The sequence below is a fragment of the Panthera uncia genome, chromosome B4, assembly GCF_023721935.1.
Source record: "Panthera uncia isolate 11264 chromosome B4, Puncia_PCG_1.0, whole genome shotgun sequence".
In the NCBI taxonomy this organism is placed as follows: Eukaryota; Metazoa; Chordata; class Mammalia; order Carnivora; family Felidae; genus Panthera; species Panthera uncia.
In genome coordinates this window covers 83,430,825-83,450,857 of record NC_064809.1, presented here as the reverse complement: position 1 = coordinate 83,450,857, position 20,033 = coordinate 83,430,825, and the positions used below count along the sequence as shown (strand labels likewise).

The window sequence follows — 20,033 nt, the reverse complement described above, 5'->3', positions numbered from 1 at the left end:
AATTATTGTCTTTGTCACTACTGGTGCAATGGTTTGGCAATATTAACACAATAAGCACTCAAGAACACTAAAAATGATGTAAATATTCTTTTTTTTTTAATTTTTTTAACGTTTATTCATTTTTGAGAGACAGAGAGAGAGTATGAGCGGGGAAGGGGCAGAGAGAGAGGGAGACACAGAACCTGAAGCAGGCTCCAGGCTCTGAGCTGTCAACACAGAGACTGACACGGGGCTCGAACTCACGAATTGTGAGATCATGACCCGAGCCGAAGTCGGATGCTTAACCGACTGAGCCACCCAGAAGCCCCATTAATACAGGTTCTCAGCACAGGTAGAAATAATCAAATCATATTCCTTCATTTTCATTCTTACAGCCTACCTACCATGTTTGTTGACCTGACTTCTTTTTTTTTTTTTTTTTTTTAGTCCCACCATGGCTGGTGAAATACAATTTTCTCTGTTAATACTAAGAATTCTGCTGCTCATGAATAGGCTTCTAAAACCCATTTGGTAAAACTAATTCTGTAGGAAAAGACAGGTCAATTGTATTTGTCTTATGCAGCAAAATCATTTGGCTGATAAATAAGACTAGCTTTCATTCTTTTTGAAAATTGCTTTGGTGCCACAGTATATACATATTAAAAGGTATACCACCCAAAACATCTGTGCTAGACAGGAGAGGACAGCCCTCCCTGGTAGATAGAAAAAGTCAATAGCTGTACCACTCATTCCTGACCAAGTGGAAAAGCAAGGCAAAAGGTCAATGATACCTTAAGATCAACAAATTAAATACAAATTTTCCCAATTCAAAATGATTCCTTGTCACTATATTGTATACCTGAAACTAATGTAACAATGTATGTAAATTATACTGGTATTAAAAAAATTATACCTAAATGTCATGTAGGAAACAGTTTAAAGACTGACTTACATACATGGAAAACTTTACATTGAGCCTGGCAGTTACTGTGACCACTGGATGTCAGGCCAAGAGTCTAACTGAATACCTAAGTTTAGTATTAAGCAAAACAATGGTTTCCAGTGGTTACTGGAAAAGACTGACCCACATAATGTTTACAACATGAAAGTCTAAGATTAAACAAAGTCTTAACTTCAAAAATGCACTTATACATTTGTTTTAGTCTCCTTAGTGTGCAATTTAGCACAGATACTTTCTTTTTTAAAATTGTTTTTAATGTTTATCTATTTTTGAGAGAGGGTGGGGAGGGGCAGAGAGAGAGGGCAATACAGAATCCGAAGCAGGCTCCAGGCTCCGAGCTGTCAGTGCAGAGCCCGACACAGGGCTCGAACTCGTGAACTGTGAGATCATGACCTGAACCGAAGTCAGATGTTTAACCGACTGAGCCACTCAGGTGCCCCTAGCACAGATACTTTCATAGGCATGACTGAAATATTTCAGATCTTAAAAATCTAAAAGTAATCCTTATAGTTTATAAGTGTGAAATGTAAGTATCTGTTCAAAATGAATTTCTTTTCCTTCCTATATATATATATATATATATATATATATATATATGTATATATACACACACATATGTATATATATGCATATTTTTCTGTCAGCAATGTTATAAAAGTATGCTATCCTTAGGCACGTAACATATTAATGTAACCAATGTACTCCAATAAGAAAAGAGATCCTGACCTTTTGATAGCATTATTTTAAATTTTTGACTCTTTTTAATATAAACAGAAATTTGTTCATCAATGATAAATAAAAGGTGGAATTTTATTATTATGATACATTTTTATAAGCACAAAAAACAGATATGCATAAAAACCTGAAGATTATGTTACTAATTATCAGTCTAACTTAAATTTTTTTTTAAATTTTTCTTTAAACGTTTATTTATTGAGATAGAGAGAGACAGAGCATGAACGGGGGAGAGTAAGAGAGAGAGGGAGACACAGAATCTGAAACAGGCTCCAGGCTCTGAGCTGTCAGCACATAACCCGACTTGGGGCTTGAACTCACAGACTGCGAGATCATGACCTGAGCCGAAGTCGGACGCTTAACTGACTGAGCCACCCAGGCACCCCAGTCTAACTTAAATTCTTAAGTTCATAGGTCCAGGCTCTGAAGCAAATTTATGTCTAAAATCAACTATTTATGCAATTTAAAAATACATGTATAATAAACCCTAAAGTTAACACACCCACAGCCTTGTAGGCTATTCATGTTTATTGTTATAAGCCACATTATATCATACATTCCAAAGAAGGTCCTGGCTAGTGGGTATTCCTTCTATGCTCTCTTCTCCTCTGGATGAGAATGATTCTTACCAGCAAGAGGAGGGCCAAGAAGAACAGGGCAACACTCCACCACTGTGACGAGTCCCACAGCACTGGAAAACCTCTGAGGGCCAACCAGGTCCATGAGCGTCTCAAAGAGGACACTGCTAACACTCCCAAATCCGAGACCAAAAAACACAGCATACAACACCAGGCTTGTGTAGTCGTCTGCCAACGGGCACAGGAGATGACACACTCCATTGAACATGACTGCAAAACTGAAGAAGTACTGGATTCGGGGTCGGATAAATTTGGAGTTTGCAACGATTCCTCCACAAGGTCTAGCAAACATATCAACAAAAGCCATAATAGACAGCAAGAAAGCTGCAGAATACTCATCAATTCCCTTGTCTTTGGCATACGGAGCCAAGAATATAATGGGGGCAAAAAACCCTAGAAACATAATGACATTTCCAGATAAGTATATCAGAAATCCCCTATGCTTAAAAAGGGAGAAATCTAAATACTTATTAACTCTTTCCCATCTTGATTTCTTCCTATGGCTTTTCTTCACATCTGGGTCATTCTCTTTTATGCCAATCTTATTTTTAGACTTCTTCGTAGCTTGTTTGGGTTCAACAGGTCTCATGAGGGATCCAGCCACACAAGCATTCAACAATAAGCCTCCTAAAATCAAAAAGCTTCCTTTCCAACCAAAAGTATTAAAAAGGTACTGATTGAAAGGAGCCAATGTGCTTAAGAAAACAGGACTTCCTGCCATGGCGAGGCCATTAGCCATGGGTCGTTTCTTGTAGAAGTATTTGCCAATGATTGTTAGGGCAGGTTGCAGGTTGAACGCTAAACCTAAACCTAAAAAGAAAGACAAAAAGGAAGAAAAACACAAACACATTATGTCACTCACAAAAGAAATCACTCCTTAAAAGGTACATTCACGTGGGTAAGTCAGGACCCAAAGTACAACACCAGGTGGTAATTTTTGATGATAATTATTATCACAGAATTGCACATCAACAAAGAGGTTCTCATAACTGGACATTTGACATGTATGACAGCTTCATATTGCTTTCATGTAAAAGCACAAAATTAAACCCAAGAACTTCTGATGTTTCCATATTCATAGAATAGGTTGAAATTAGGACAGAATTATTAGCTCTTACTTAAAATCATGTAATTAAACAGATAGGCTAATTCTCTCTCCATTTATGTAACATATATTTTTATATGCATTATATTTATATACACACATATACAATAGATTGCTACCTTGTGGGCAAGAGTGCAATTTATGTGACCACTTTTGTTATTTTTTTTTTAAGTTTTGTTTTTTTATTTTGAGAGAGACAGAGCGCAAGCATGGGAGGAGCAGAGAGAAAGGGAGAGAGCGAGAACCCCAAGCAGGCTCCACGCTGTCAGCACAAAGCCCGATGCAGGGCTTGAACTCACAAACTGTGAGATCATGACTTGAGCCGAAGTCAGACACCTAACCTACTGAGCCACCCAGGCGCCCCACCTATATGCATTATTGGGCAAAACACTTAGACTTCTTGAGTTCCAATCCCCTCAACAATAACAAATGAGGGTTTTGCCAAAGTCAAGTAAGTTCTAAAACTCTTAAGATGTTATATAATGACATTATGATGGTAATTATCTGCAAATATTTATTTAAAAGTAATGAAATTCTGGGCACTCTGTAAGGTACTGAGTATTCATTTTTTGCATGCATCATCCCAACAACTCCAAAAGGAAAGAGCTATCATTTTCCATATTCTAAAGACAAAAAGATAGAAAGAGGCTAATTTACCCATGATCAGCTAATATGTGCTAAGTCAGGATTAAAACTAGATTGTCTATCAAAAAGTATTGGCTGATAACGCCTTAAGATAAATCTCATAGGTGTATTTAAGGGTTGACTCCAGAAGCACCAAAGTCTTCAAGACTCAAAATAAATGGAATTGAAGTCAGAATAGCATATAACGCTGTTGAAATTTGTGGGACAGTAATATCAAAATGATCATTTCCATATTACATCTGTTTGTGGGCCCAGCCTGACTTCTATGGTCAAATGCAATATACGGTATTTCTGCACAAAACAAAAAAGGTGTTCCCTGCACTATGACAATTCTTAGATAGAAGATTCTCATTTACAATGTCAAAAAATATTTTATCACATCAAAAAGGTAGAGTGTTGTGGATAGGCTGTAAAGAGAAAGATTTTAACATCACTATTACTATAGGCTTTACTACATCTTATTTTTTTTTTCATCAAATGATATGCCACTGCAGGGTTAGACTGATCTAAAATTACTATAAAAAGAGAAATACACTTACTGTTTTGCTGTGAGCATAAGGAAAAGATTCAATTTCTTTATACACTGAATCCAATTTTCCTTAAAACTTTGCGTGTAGATTTGCTTAATGCAATTTATTGTTAAGGCTAATAAAAGTAGTGTTTTCCAAATGTACATATTTAGGTCAGTTTAGGTCAACAGACATTACACATGAGGAACAACTGTAATCAAGTGACAGTATAAAATTTAAAAATATTAGCAGCAAATGTGCCTTACAGAGCCTTTAAGCAACTGGAATCTTTTGTAAGGAAAAGAAGGGACCCTAATACAGAGCCCTACCACTAACCAGAACACAAACAAAAATAATTCTATTGTTAGAGCTAAATCAGTGCATGCAGAAAATATACTTTGGCATCATTTTTTAACCTATAATGAGTCATAAGTCAGATACTCTAAATAGTGGTAAGTAATGAAAAATAACTTTAAAAAAAATGAAGCTATTTATATGCCAGAAAGTTTATGTCCATAATACCCCATCTTAACTGGCTGATGAGCAAATGGTGAAATGGTAAAATTGAATGAAAATGGTTTTCTTTTTGACATTGATATCATAGCACCTAATGTGTCTAATATTTTGTTTCTTCCATTTCTTGAAATAAGTTTGATTGGCCATTCCACGCTAGTATTTCATTGTACTCGATGAAAATACTTTAAGACAGCATCTGCTATAAGACACAAACTCAAGTAAAACAATGTAAATGTTCTATTGTTTATGCTTCTTACAGAGCTTTGCAAACAATGGAAGTGTTAAGAAGAAAATAAGCAGAAAACAAAACGACTTACCGGTAATGAATCCCACAGTGAGGTAGAGCTCTATTACGCTGGTACTAAAAGAGGCTGTGACCATTCCCAAGCAGCATAATAAACCTCCTATCATCACTACTGGTCGGCTACCATATTTATTCACCAGAACACTACTTATGGGACCTGAGGTAGAGAGAAAATGAAGAAATATTCAATTGCTGGGTCATTTACTTACAGTTTATTTTTTAACATTTGTTAATTTTGAAAGCACGTTTTAATGATCAAACAAAAATATTAGTTCACATAGAATATAATGAAGACTTTTCAATACTTCCTAATCAGATTGACTGTTTTTCTTTAACCATATATATGACAGCACACAAAATAATAAATTCTAAGTGTTTAACATATAGTTTACGACCATAATCATTCAACTTTTGATGTAAAAGTTTTTCAACAGGACATAATTATACTACCCAATATTTAATAAATGCAAACAAATTGATGTAACAATCTAGAGATTATAGAAATCACTTGTTTATCATTTTATTTTCTAGAATAATATATTCTATGGGCACACACATATACATCCTCTTAATTAGAGCTCAAAATTGTTTTATGATACCACAGTATGATTTTCTTTATAAATCCTTTTTTGAAAAATTTCTTTTGATTCTAAGATACCAATTGTTTTCATATTTTATTATGTTAGAAATGAGGATGTCTCACACTAGAGGTCTCTTAACAATCCCTGTTTGACAGGTGGTGGTCATAGGTAGCAAAGTAGCTATCACAGCCTATGCATGCTTGAATTTGGTTAATTCTGTGGCTTGGTTGGACAATGGCAATTCTTCATATTTCATATATTTCAAATTGCAATCAAACCATATAAGGACCACTTGAAGAAGTAATATGAATATGAATCCTGATTATTGTCTGAAATATTCTCCTGTTGACACATTCTGATAATGTCAAGAAAGTACCAGCATCAAAACATACTGAATAGGTAGAGCAGCTGAGATGAAATTACCGGAGAAAATGGCAGATCTCTCTAGTAAGATATGCTGCCTCACTGGCAAAGAGAACAAGCTTACGTGTGAAACACAAACACTGAGAACGCTGACTCAAAAACTAATTTAGGAGAGCCATATACTGAATAGGAAGAAGTTTTAGAAATGCCTTACTCAATTTATTTAATGTACACTTCCTAATGCATGTGTGTGTGTGTATATATAAAAAATGTGCAAGAGTGATTAAAAGGATTAAAATCATCTATGTTTACATCTAGAAAAGCTCTTTTGGTAGTTATAAAATAAAGGCTCTAAATAGTAAGAGCTGTTTTATTTTAATCACAGCAATTTTTTTAGCAGTATCTCATAAAATAATGGTACAACCTAACAATTGAGGTCATTTTAGATTCCGTGAAAGTTTATACTGTTTTATGAGAACTGTCAACATGTAAATGGTTTGATTTGACATTTCCTTCTTAACTAAAAATCATATTTCATCTATAACAAGGGCCATTGCTTTGAGGAAAAAACTACATTAGGTCAGAATTCTCAGTCCAATATTTAGCCTAGAAAATAATTAATGATTTTTAGTTAATACTATAACTTAAAAATTTGCTAAGTGCTATTGTACTGCATTTGAGAATTTTTACGTGGATAGTATTTGAAATATGTTCAGATTCATTTGTCAATAAGCCTTATTCTTTCATACAACTATAGTTATTATTTTTATTCCTTAACTATAAGTTGAAATAAAAACTTCATGGCCTAATATTACTCCACACATCTTCTGAAATGGTATTGGTAAAAACACATTATTTTACAAAAAGAACTCAAAAACAGAATATCGCATTTTGCATTTAATACCAAACAAAGCAAAACTAGAAAGGGCCATATGAAAGATAGTTCTATAAAAACAACAGAGTTGGGGGAGAAATCAATGAAAATTGTACAAGATAATGTGAAAAGAATAGATTTCTATAAGATGGTAAAAACTCATATGATTTAGGAAATGAGCATTTTCATCAAAAAGCACATAGCTAAATTCAGATAGCCTTTGTGAGAACTGAATTGATTAGCTTTGATTAAGTATTGAACTTTAGTGTATATTCCTTTTCTTAAAATTACTTAACCAATTCACTTCACTTCACTTTAACTCAAATCAGTTCAATGCAATATTTCTTGAGCTTCTAGTATAAAACCAGTTGACATACACCAAACATAAAATAATAAACGCACAGCTATAAACATCAATGCATTATAGTCCAGAGGAAATTAACAACAAGTTATTTTAAGAACTGTGATGAGTGCTTTGATTAAATACCAGACTATTCAAAGGCATTTATCAATTACTTGGACTAAAAACAATTTTCTTAGTATCGTTGAAATTATATATGCCATTTTCTATGTGATGCCTGGATAACTAACACAAGGGCTAATTACATTTTACAAATGTATTTGCCTAAACGGTATAAATTTAAATTTGAACAGAGCTATGAATCACAACTTAATTTGCAATGCATTGTAAATAATTATGTCTATAGTTTAGGATAACGACATAAAGGCTTTCATCTCCCTCCATAACTGTGACTGATTAAGAGTAGCCAATAAAGGGGCGCCTGGGTGGCTCAGTTGGTTGGGCGGCCAACTACAGCTCAGGTCATGATCTCATGGCCTGTGAGTTTGAGCTCCCGCGTCGGGCCCTGTCCTGAGCGCTCAGAGCCTGGAGCCTGCTTCCGATTCCTCGGTTCTCTCTCTCAAAAATAATAAACAATAAAAAAATTAAAAAAAAAGGGTAGCCAATAAAGGAAATATTTAGAGGTGTTAACATTTTTTTTTTTGGAAGGGGCCTTTATAGCTTCTACCATAGTATCAGTCAAGATGCAATGGGAGTTCTGATTTTAACAAATGATTTTTCTGTGAATCATATACTTTAGTTAAGTGATAATCCTTAAAATAATCTATAAGGAATACACTTACATAATTCATCTATAATCTTTTCCTAGCAAAAAGAAATATATAAAAAATATATTAAAAATATATACTTTTTAAGTTGATTTATTTAGAAATAATCAAAGCTCCTTACCTCTTCATATTAAATGCTTATAAAATGTCATAAAGTATTTCTATTTGTAACAGTTGTGGATCTAATTAAAATTATGATACAGGACAAACTATACTTATTTTGTAAAGAATCTTTAAATGCTTAATATTAGCTTGAGAAGGCATCTAAAATTAGATGTAAAACACAGTGCCACTCAATACCTCTTTCTCCAACCTACAAACAGCTTGGTTCATTGTATTAACAAGAAAGATAAAGTTTTAAGAAAATAAATTCTCATCACATGTAATTTTTGTTAAACATGCACTAGCCTCGCAGTTATCCTTTGTTGATGAATCATAGGCCTAATTATATTCTGAGCCAATTCATTCATTTATCTATTAATTCAATGTGTGGAAGTTTTTACTCAGCATATGTTTCTAAGTAATCATGATGTTTAATCATTAGTTATGTCAAAAAAATTCTCTACCTGCTGAGAGTTGTATCTGAGCCCATATCTAAGTAGAACAAAGGTATTACTCATCCAAATACTGTTTTATTTCTCAAGTAGTTAAAAAAAAGATGTGTAAGAATTATTAATATTGTCTTACTTCCAAAAAATCCAAGAAAGTATCAGACTGTATCCAAACCAGCCTGATCTACCCACTAATTTCTTCTGATCCAGCTTTCCAAACTATCTCAGGATTTTTAGAGTCAAGTATAATAGTCACTTTCATGGTAGCTGTGATGCTGTAAAGGAGGACTTTCTCAGAGAGCAGTATAAAGATCACAATGTTGTCACCCATATTTCACCTTCTTTATTTTCTGAAAGCTACTTTTGTCAGCTACTTCTGTCTTTTAATGACTATGGCTCCATAACACTTAGCAAAAGAATACTCTGGCAAGGAAGTTTTTGTGGGTTCTTACAAATTACAGACAGTGTTTGCCCATTCTTAGAACTGTTGCATTTATAGTTCGTCACCCCTCCCCCCCACACACACATACCGCAACACTTATTTACTCTCTATTTTATTTGTTTGAGTCTTGTTCATATATTCTATTTGAAGCTCTGTGACATTAGTCACCACATATACTATTATTATTCATCAACATTTATTGAATTATTACTCTTTGCAGGCAGTGTGTTAAGAATTGTACATGAATTATTGCATGTGATATTCATGGCAATTGATAATTACAGTAATGTAAGAATTGATCAAACTGATATATGCAAAATGTTTAGATAACTTGTTTAAGGACACATCAATATAAGTGGTAGAATGTGGATATGAGCCCCAGGTCATCTGATTATAAAACTTACACCTTTTACTACTGTGCAGAAAAGAATTAACATATCATGTATGAGACTGCCATCCTTAGAAAGGCCTGCCTGCAAGGCTGGCACCTGGGAACTTGGATTTCAGACGTGTTCCCACCATTCCCTAACTGGTGAGCTGGCTCACTGTGCTTGAACTGTTTCATGATGTGGTTTATGCCAAACATCTGCTTTCCTACCCCGAGTGTGGATCTTTAGGTCATGCGTGACAGAGAATGCCCATGTGACCAGCAACCCAATAGAAACCATAAGCTTCGAGTCTCCAGTCATCTTCCTGGTAGACAACGCTTCACCTGTGTCACAACTAGTTGCTGGATTCAGCTTATCCTCTGTGATTCCATTGGGAGAGGACTCTTGGAAGTTTGCACCTAGTTTCTCCTGGACTTTGACCCATGGGCTTTTGCTATTCCTGACTTTGTTTGGCATCCTTTCGTTATAACAAATCATAGCCATGAAAAAGACATTGTTGGGTCCTGTGAACTTTTCTAGTGAATCATCAAACCTGAAAGTTGTCTTGGGGATTCTGAATACAACTACTATAGTATATCTCTTCTAATTTTGAGTTTTGCATGTAGTTATATTTAAACAACTGATTTTTTTTTTTCGGTAAATATTTTTTAAATGTACGACCTACGTATACAGGAGCTGGTCTATTCTTTTGTGCATTGTTATTCTGTTCTGTAAACATGAACTCATAGTGTTTGTTTTATTTCTTTGGTATATGGCATGAGTACATGATAAATGCTGTGAGAAAATGTAGAGAATATGTTATGTAATGAACATTTCATAAAATATATTTGATCAATCTAAAACCATGAATTGGAATTGACTATCAATTTGAGCTATATAAAATTTTTATGCATAGCATAAACACTAACAGAAGAAATGATAAACTGCTATAATTTATTTTTCATTTGCTTTATTTCAAATTTGTATATGTGGTATCCTGTCAAATCAAATGATAAAAAGCACTAGAGCAGGGCTGGGAGAAAGTTGTTTGCAATTACAGAAATTTATCTGTGTTTACTACTGTAGTATTTTTCTTACTGACAGGGACTTTCTAAATTTGAAAGATTTTTCAAAGAGATTTTTTGAATTAGAAAACTGTTGCTATTTTAATTGGGACAGAGGGTGGGAGCCTCCTCATTAACTACTTGTTTGCCTGACATTTATCCCTGCACTGAAGTTGGAATTGAAAATTCCCCTGCTTTCTTTCTCCAAGTGATTCACTTCACTTAAGGTCAGTGAAAAACATGAGGGGAGAGTCCCTAATGATTAGGAAGCAGCTATCGCATTTACCTTTACAAAGGATGGAGATATAAATGTTATGCCGGTAAATCATCGTCAGTTAGCATGTTGCTCAATGATAATTGTGCCGGTTTGATTTACTAGAGCTCATTCAGGCTCTTACAAAAGATGAATTTTTATGTCGGCCAAAGGCAGTCATAGTATATTCATTCAGCATTCAACTAGTATTTTAGATTTTTAAGTATATGAGGGTTTTGAATGTACGGTTTGAGTAGCTGTAGAAATCAAGAAAGGGGTGATTAATATGCTAGGTGTATTTTGATGCATAACAGGGACAGAGGGTACTGGAGGGTGACATGGTCTGCGAACTCATCTTTGTATTTGCTGTTCCCTCTGTTTGAAATGTTCTCCCCTTTATATATAAATGGCTTCTTTTTTCTCACATTCAGGTCTCCGTGCATATGTCACCTCCTCAGACAGACATCTCATCATTTCAACGGATGAACGTACCAACCTGGCATCATTACAGCTGTTTAAAGGAATGGTCACTCTGCATGGGGGAGGGGTGAGAGAGTGACCAAACTGACCTCAAAACCTTTTACTACAAATCAAAGTGTTTGAAAACGAACATTCTCTGTGAGCACTGGCAGAAATGCCGAACACTTCCTTGGTGTTTACAGGTTACATTCTTCCCAACCAGGAAAACCATTTTCACTTGTTTAAGGCTGGCACAATGGCTCCGTAAAAAAACACAAACAAAAACAAAAACCTTTCTTGAGGACTTGGCATGTTTCTAAACTCTTCACATATAAAATCACATTGCATCCTTAAAATCTCTCTAAAAGTTGGCATGATTTCTTCATTCCCATTTTATATATAAGGAAACTGAGTTGCAGAGTGAAAACTTTGAAGGATTGCTCAAGCCCTCTGCTATACCTACCTGTTCTAGAGCATGCCTCGCACAAGTATCATTATTCCTGGGAGCAGAGATCACATTTCTTTTACATGTATGATGCTCATTTATTCAAAATAAAAATTTATATTTAATATTACATTATGCAAAATGTATACTTTATAATCCCTGATCTTTGGAATAATTTTTAAGAAGACAGAAAAAATAAGACTATATTGCAGAAACTGCTGGTTGTCTACGCCCTTCATTCTTCCTAAAAGAATCCTGATTTTGTTTTATAATTAATCTCTTCTGTGACACCCCAGGCCTTAACGCTTGGGGAATGAATCGTAAGTACTGTAAGCCAATCATGATAGGACCATTCCCATCACCAAATACTGGCTTACATATGAGCATCTGGGGGCAATTTATATAGGGTAAAATTTTCTGAGGGCTTCTGGGAAAGGATGTCTTTAGTCTTATAAAGCAATAAAGCAATAAAATGCCTCTGTATGTTTTCATGAGAATGTGATGCCTTGAGGTTCCATAGTCATCTTTTGACTGTAAAGTGTTCTTGAAGATGAGACAGACATTTAAGCCATTGATTAGACCAAAGAGCCAATAAATTAACCACACCAGACTTCTTGTGATATAACATCATAAAGCTTCAGTGCTGGTTAGTTTACCAATGGGCATTGGATTTTTCCCTGCTTGCAGTCTAAGACATTCTGATATAATAGAAAAAATTCAATTCCTATTAAATATATTTCATAAAAAATAAAATCTATTAATACTATCTCATAAAATACTATCTAAAGTATTAATAAGATCTATAAAATATATTTATAGTAGTCTTTATAGTATCTATAATACTATCTCATAAAGTACTATTATTAATACTATTAACACTATCTCAAAAATCTATTAATACTATCTCACAATAAAAAGTAGTTGACATCTACTAAATACCTTCTTTTCCCCTAAAGCTTAAAAGTTTACTTAGTTTCAAAATAGAACTACCATACAACCCAGTAATTGCACTACTAGGTATTTATCCAAAGGATACAGGAGTGCTGATTCAAGATTTGAAGGGACACATGCATCCCAATGTTTATGGCAGCACTATTGACAATAGCCAAAGTATGGAAAGAGCCCAAATGTCCATCAACTGATGGATGGATAAAGAAGATGTGGTGTATGTGTGTGTCTACATATACACACACATACACCACATCTTCTTTATCCATACACACACACACACACACACACACACACACGCACGCACACGATGGGATATTACTCAGGGATCAAAAAGAATGAAATCTTGCCATTTGCAACAACGTGGATGGAACTAGAGTGGATTATGCTAAGTGAAATAAGTCAGAGAAAGAAAAATATATGATTTCATTCATATGGGGAATTCAAGAAATGAAACAGATGAACATAGGGGAAAGGAAGAAAAAGTAAGATAAAAACAGGGAAACAAACCGTTAAGAGACTGTTGCATACAGAGAACAAACTGAGGGTTGCTGGAGGGGTGTTGGGTGTGGGGATGGGCTACATGGGTGGTGGGCATTGAGGAGGGCACTTGGGATGAGCACTGGGTGTTATATGCAAGTGATGAATCATTAAATTCCATTACTGAAATCATTATTACACTATATGTTAAGTAAGTTGGATTTAAATTAAAACAAATAATAAAATATATACATACTATTTAAAAAATTTATTTAGTTTCACAGAATTATTTCAGTGAAATCTAATTATAGAACATTTATTTATATATTTTTAATAATTTTTAATATTTTAAAACATTTATTCATTTTTGAGAGACAGGGAGAAACAGAGCATGAGCACAGTAGGGGCAGAGAGAGAGGGAGACACAGAATCCGAAGCAGGCCCCAAGCTCTGAGCTGTCAGCACAGAGGCTTGATGTGGGGCTTGAACCCATGAACCATGAGATTATGACCTGAACCAAAGTCAGATGCTTAAATGATTGAGCGACCCAGGCACCCGGATATGGATATATTTATATATATAATACTACATAGATATACATATATATTTAAGTTTACTTTTCTTTTTGAGACAGAGATAGAAAGCAAGCAGGAAAGGGCAGAGAGAGAGGGAGACAGAGTTCCAAGCTGACAGTGGGGAGCCCAATGTGGGGTTTGAACTCAAACTGTGAGATCGTGACTTGAGCCTAAGTCGAGTTGGATACCTAACTGACTGAGCCACCCAGGCACCCCATCTAACTATAGAACATTTAAAGTGATTCTAACATTTTTCCAATTTGTTATACTCAATTAAATGTAATAGTTTAACCTCAATGGAAGTTTTGAAATGTGGATATGTAATTGATAATGTATCTTAAAATATATGTATTTCTCTTAACCAGTCAGGAAAATCCAATCTGTAAACTGAAGGTTCAAACCTGTCTTAGGCAACTAATAAACAATATGACCATTTCTAAACGGTGCTAAAATATGTTTCTGTTCATGGATATTTTTCCCTCATAATTCTTACTGTACATAGAATATTGCATGAAGTCCTATGAAATTTTATATTATTTCCTTCCATGTGTTTTTCAAAATTAGCTTTAAATAACTTGGTTCTAATGCATTCCATGAACGCATCCATCTAATATATTCTAATCTTTTAGCTGCTAAACTACTTTGTTCTTCTCTCAAGTTAGTATTAATATTCTACTTTGTGATATTTATTTCCATATTTGTATTAGTCACTAGAATTTCAGCTCTTTGGAGGGCAAGGGCATAATGTGACTCATTTATAATTTACTTAGACTTAAGACAATTTATTTCATATAAGAGATAGGAATTATTTTTTAATTTAATTAGATGAAATTATTTTCTAAGTTGATTTTAGAACTGTCATATGATGCCACCCTCACTTCGACATGATATCAGTATTTATCACAGCAGACAGGTTTTAAAGAGGGTATTTAATCTACTGGGTTCCTTTTTCTTTTCATCTAAAGATGATCTGTAAAACAAAACAAAACAAGAAACACATATGCCAGGTTAAAGGTCAATTTAGAGATGAGTACATGAGCTCCATTGATTTTAACTCTTCTCTTTAAAGTGCCTTTGTTTATGAGTGAAGACTGATTTTATGCATACAAAATTCCTAACTAAAGGTATGAGGTCCACTTACCCCAATATCTCTGTCACTACTTATTGCCATATTTGACTCCATACGCTACATATAGTGTGTATATAGTGTATATATAGCATATATATAGTGTATATGTAGTGTATATATAGATGTATTTGTGTGTAGGTGTGTTTTGAACCTAAGAGACACAGTATCAAGCAAATGTGCTCCTACTGTCCTTTGTGAACTTTTTACATAAGTGCTGGTATAAAGTACTACAGAGTGATAATAATTAGTATTCTCCACTTATTCTAGGGAATAGTCATCACCAGAGAAACAATAACTTATATTTAAGTGAGTCCTCCTGTGTCTAATACTCTTGGTTATAAGCTCTGCATCTCTGCATCCATTTTCTCCTGCTTTCTTTTTTGAGAAAACGTGGATTCCCTGCAGGATTCTGCTTTTCACTGTGCAGCCACATGCTAAGAGAATTATGGAGGTAGGAGTAAATCCTGATTTACATAGAGAGCCAGTTGTGATAACATCATTCCCTTCTCCATTGAATGATTTAGGTCTGGGCTTATGACACAATTCTGGCTGCCAAGACATGAGAGGAAATCTAGCAATTTCTGGGAAAAGTTCTTCATTTTTTTTAAGTTCATTTATTTATTTCAAGAGAGACAGAGACAGCAAAAATGGGGGAGGTGCAGAGAGAGAGGAAGAGAGAGGGAACCCCAAGCAACACTGAGCCTAAGGCGGAGCTTGAACTCATGAAGCTAGGAGATCATGACCTGAGCCAAAACCAAGAGTTGGATGCTCAACTGACGGAGTCATCCAGGCACCCCAAAAGTCTTTTTCTTAAAAAGAGATACATAGAGGGGGCACCTGAGTGGCTCAGACAGTTGAGCATCTGAGTCTTCGGCTTAAGTTATGATCCCAGTGTTGTGGGATCAAGCCCCATGTGGGGCTCTATGCTGAGTGTTGAGCCTGCGTAAGATTCTTTCTCTTTCTCTGCCCCTCTCCTGCTCCCACTCTCTCTTTCTAAAAGAAAAAGAAAAAAAGACAGAGAGAGATACGAAAAATAAATCACTAAATGTTGTCTCCTATATGTACGTTACCTTGAAACACAGCAGCTATCTTACAAACATGAAGAGAGCTGGCCTGAGGAAAAGGTGAAACACAGAAGCTAGAGAACTTCACACAGCATCACAATGAAGTGGACTTGGAACCTAATGATGCCATTTTATGGTCACTCTATATTTTAAATCCTCGTTAAATGAAGGAATGTATTTATTTAGTGTTTAAACTGAAAGCACCCTAGCAGATAAACGTGCAAAAAAAGACTACTTTTCCTTAAATATTGTGGTCTAATGAAAGATAGATTTGGAAATACCAAGAGTAATTACAACAAAAGAAGTTTGGTTCAATCACATGCCTAAGTGAAAAACTGTAATTTTACTTTGAAGAACTGGGTATTTCGTTTAATAGCTTGTTTTACAGATTTCCTGAAGTAAGTGGCAGTCATAAATTTATGGCAATACATACATTCATAAATTAAATAAAAACTTTAAGTTGACAAGGGTTTTTTGGTGTTTGGAATTTCACGGGGGTTTAGATAAAATATATGACATTGTCTAGATACGTCTTTGCGGTTGGTTTATATTTTAACCTCTTTATAACCACCATCTTTTACACATACACACACACATATGAACTCAAAATAAAATTTTAAAAAAATGTTAATAATGGCCTCAGAAATCTCATTATTTATTATTAATTATGGGACATATATGTTCTAATTTATGTAACATTACTATCAATCCAGGGAACAATATTATTTTTTTTAAAAGTCACAGTAAGACATTTTATATCCTTTGGCATCTTCTAGAACCTCTATGAGTGGGATCCAGCTATAACAGTGTTCACAGAGTAAGTCTAAAATGAATGAATGAGGGGTGCCTGGATGGCTCAGTCGGTTAAGCGTCTGACTCCAGCTCAGGTCATGATCTCATGGCTTGTGAGTTCAAGCCCCCAAGTCGGGCTCTGTGCTGACATCTCAGAGCCTGGAGCCCGCTTCAGATTCTGTCTCCCTCTCTTTCTCTGCTCCTCCCCTGCTCATGCTCTCTCTCTCCTTCAAAATAAATAAACATTTAAAAAAATGAATGAATGAATGAATGAATGAATCCAACTGTTTAGTAAATATATGATGTATGATATTCTTGTCTTTCTGAATGAGGAATCAACAAGTTCCAGAAAGCATCACAGGTTACCTGTGGAAATAACACCTGCAATGCAGGCCTACAGATAGAGGAGTAAACTGACATATGGGCACTGAACAGTGGTTTCCAGAAGCAACCTTGGAAGGTATTTGCAGAATATTTTTCCTTAATATACTTTCCCATCTTTTGGTTTTGGCTTGAACTCACATTTCCAGACATTTACACTTACTCTTTCACTTTTTATATTATTTCCAACATTCTTTCTAGGATATTTTAAACCACTTTTTTAAAGAAAAATATTTGGTACCAAAATTAGAAAAATTACACAAATACAAAATAAGCCTGAGATGACCAAAATGGAAGACAAGTGTGGATTTTTGGAGAAGAAATGGCAACTCAAGAGAAGAATAATGGTATATCTCATGGAATTAAAACTAGAGTCATGAAGAGAAACCGAGAGAAGGGAGGTATGAGGTTCAAATCTCTGAAAATTAAGATTTTTATGGAGAAAAATATGGAAGAATAAGGAGTATCTCTAAGCACTGATAGCTGCTGATGAAGTAATTAAATTATAGTGTTAAGATAAAAAGAAAGAACAAAGAAGATGTTAGAGAAAAGTAGAGTCAGGGAAATATAGACCCACTTGTCAGAAACAAACAAAAATATGTCTTCCATAGATTAATAAATAATAAATCTGAAGGTTTCTAGGAACAAATTAGCATACATTATTGAAAGATTTTTTTTTTTTTAAAAACTAGAATAGAAAGCTATGATCAATTACTAGTCAGGTAATAGAGAACTTGTGACTACCAAAAAACAAATAAAAACTAAACTACTCCACCCCAAAATTCACCTACATTATCAGAGCTTGTTTTTAATTGTATATATTTAAGGTGTACAACATGATGATCTGATATATGCCTACATTATGAATAACCACAGTCAAGCTAATTAACATATCCATCACCTCTCATAGTTACCGTGTGTGTGTGGGGGGGGGGTGGGTAAGAACATAAGAGATCTACTTTCTTAGAAAATTTCAGGTATACATTACATGGTTGTTAACTATAGTCACCATGTGGTACATTAGGTCTCCCGAATTACTCATTTTATAATGGAAAGTTTGCGCATTTCACCAACATCTCATTTCCTCCACTTTCCTCACCCCCTGGCAACACCACCTTCTTCTTCTACTCTCTGGTTCTAGGAGTTCAACTTTTTTAGATTCCACATATGTGAGATCATGCAGTATTTGTCTTTCTCTGACTTAATCAGTTAGTATAATGCTCTCAAGCTTCATCCATATTGTCATAAATGACAGGATTTGCTTTCTTTTAGGGCTGGACAATATCCCACTGCATATATACATATACCGCACAGTCTTTATTCAGCTATTGAAGGACAGTTGGGTTGTTTCCATATCCTGGCTACTGTGAAGAATGCTGCAATGAATATGGGAGTGCAGACATCTCCTGAAGACAGTAATTTTATTTCCTTTGGATATATACTCAGAAGTGGGATTGACAGATCATATGGGAGTTCTACTTTTAATTTTTTAAAGAACTTTGTATTGATTTCTATAATGGCTGTAAAGATCTTCATTCTTACCAACAGTGTATAAGGGTTCCCTTTTGTCCATATCCTTGCCAGCATTTGTTTTCTCTTGCCTTTTGTATAATAAACATTCTAACAGGTGTGAGGTGATACCTCATTGTGTTTTTGATTAGCATTTCCCTGATGATTAATGATGTTTGGCACCTTTTCATATATCTGTTGGCTCTCTGATGTCTTCTTTGGAAAAACATCTATTCAGGTCCTTTGCTTATCAGAACTTCTTAACTGAGGCAAAATCTATCCTTCATATGGGACATTTGGCAGTGTTAGAGAATATGTCTGTTTTCATGGGAATTTGGAGCACTATTAGTATTTGGTGGATGGGATCAGAGATGCTAAACCTCCTGAAAGGTGTAAAACCCATTACACAGATTTGGCCAATTTCAAATTCCACTAAGCTCCCAATGGAATACTCTGGGCTAGAAAAATAGAGGCAGATTACCTGAAGAGGAGAGTGTTTTCACACATGAACACCTGATAAAATGAGGAATGGTTGAAAAAAATGTATATACTTAGCTCTGATAAAGATGATATAGGAAAAAAAATAACAGCTTCCTTTCATTTTTTGAAGAACATTGAGAGGGTTATTAGATACAACAGAAGTTATAGAAGATCTGTGTATAGAAAAGATATTCTTAATTCTTTGAGAGATAGTTACTTGCCCTTGAACTGTTCAAGCAGAAGCTATATGACCACGTAATAAGAATATTGTAAAGAGACTTAAGGAATGAAAGTTGGTCAGACATTTATGTTCTTTTAATCCTAGGATTTTCAAAGAAAATATTTCATATATCTTACATATAAAAGCTGCAGTTTAAAGTATGCTAAATTATGAATTCCTTGCATGACTGATTCCAATCTCGTTTTGAAATGATTTTTAAGTCTAACTACTATGGTGAACCTTACATTTCTTAAAAAACAATGTAAATTACTTCTCAAAAGTAGTTTCCTACAATAAACATGCAATCTGTAGATTCATTATTAAGTAAAGTACTATCTCAGCTTTTCTACCTTCTGTTGATTTTGCTATTTTAGTATAAACAGTCATTACTCATGACATATTTATTATAATTTTATTTACAGTATTAAAAATAACATGAGTATGAAAGAATGCTGGAAAAGCAGAGAACTTTAAAAGGATGCAAATGAATTTCAGCATTCTGGAACATACACAGTTCATTCCTGTTTAAGTTAAT

At 34.6% G+C, this 20,033-nt stretch overlaps 1 protein-coding gene across 2 annotated transcripts in view; it reads right to left on the bottom strand.

The window, feature by feature from the left end:
* SLC16A7 (solute carrier family 16 member 7) overlaps positions 1-20,033 on the bottom strand; it is a 187,713-nt gene that overhangs the window by 5,489 nt on the left and 162,191 nt on the right. For both annotated transcript variants that reach the window (XM_049625876.1, XM_049625875.1), the window contains exons 4-5: positions 5,406-5,549; positions 2,305-3,123 (exon numbers count right to left, since the gene is read on the bottom strand). In XM_049625876.1, the coding sequence (XP_049481833.1) occupies positions 2,305-3,123; positions 5,406-5,549 (963 nt within the window). The remainder of the gene's footprint in view (positions 1-2,304; positions 3,124-5,405; positions 5,550-20,033) is intronic.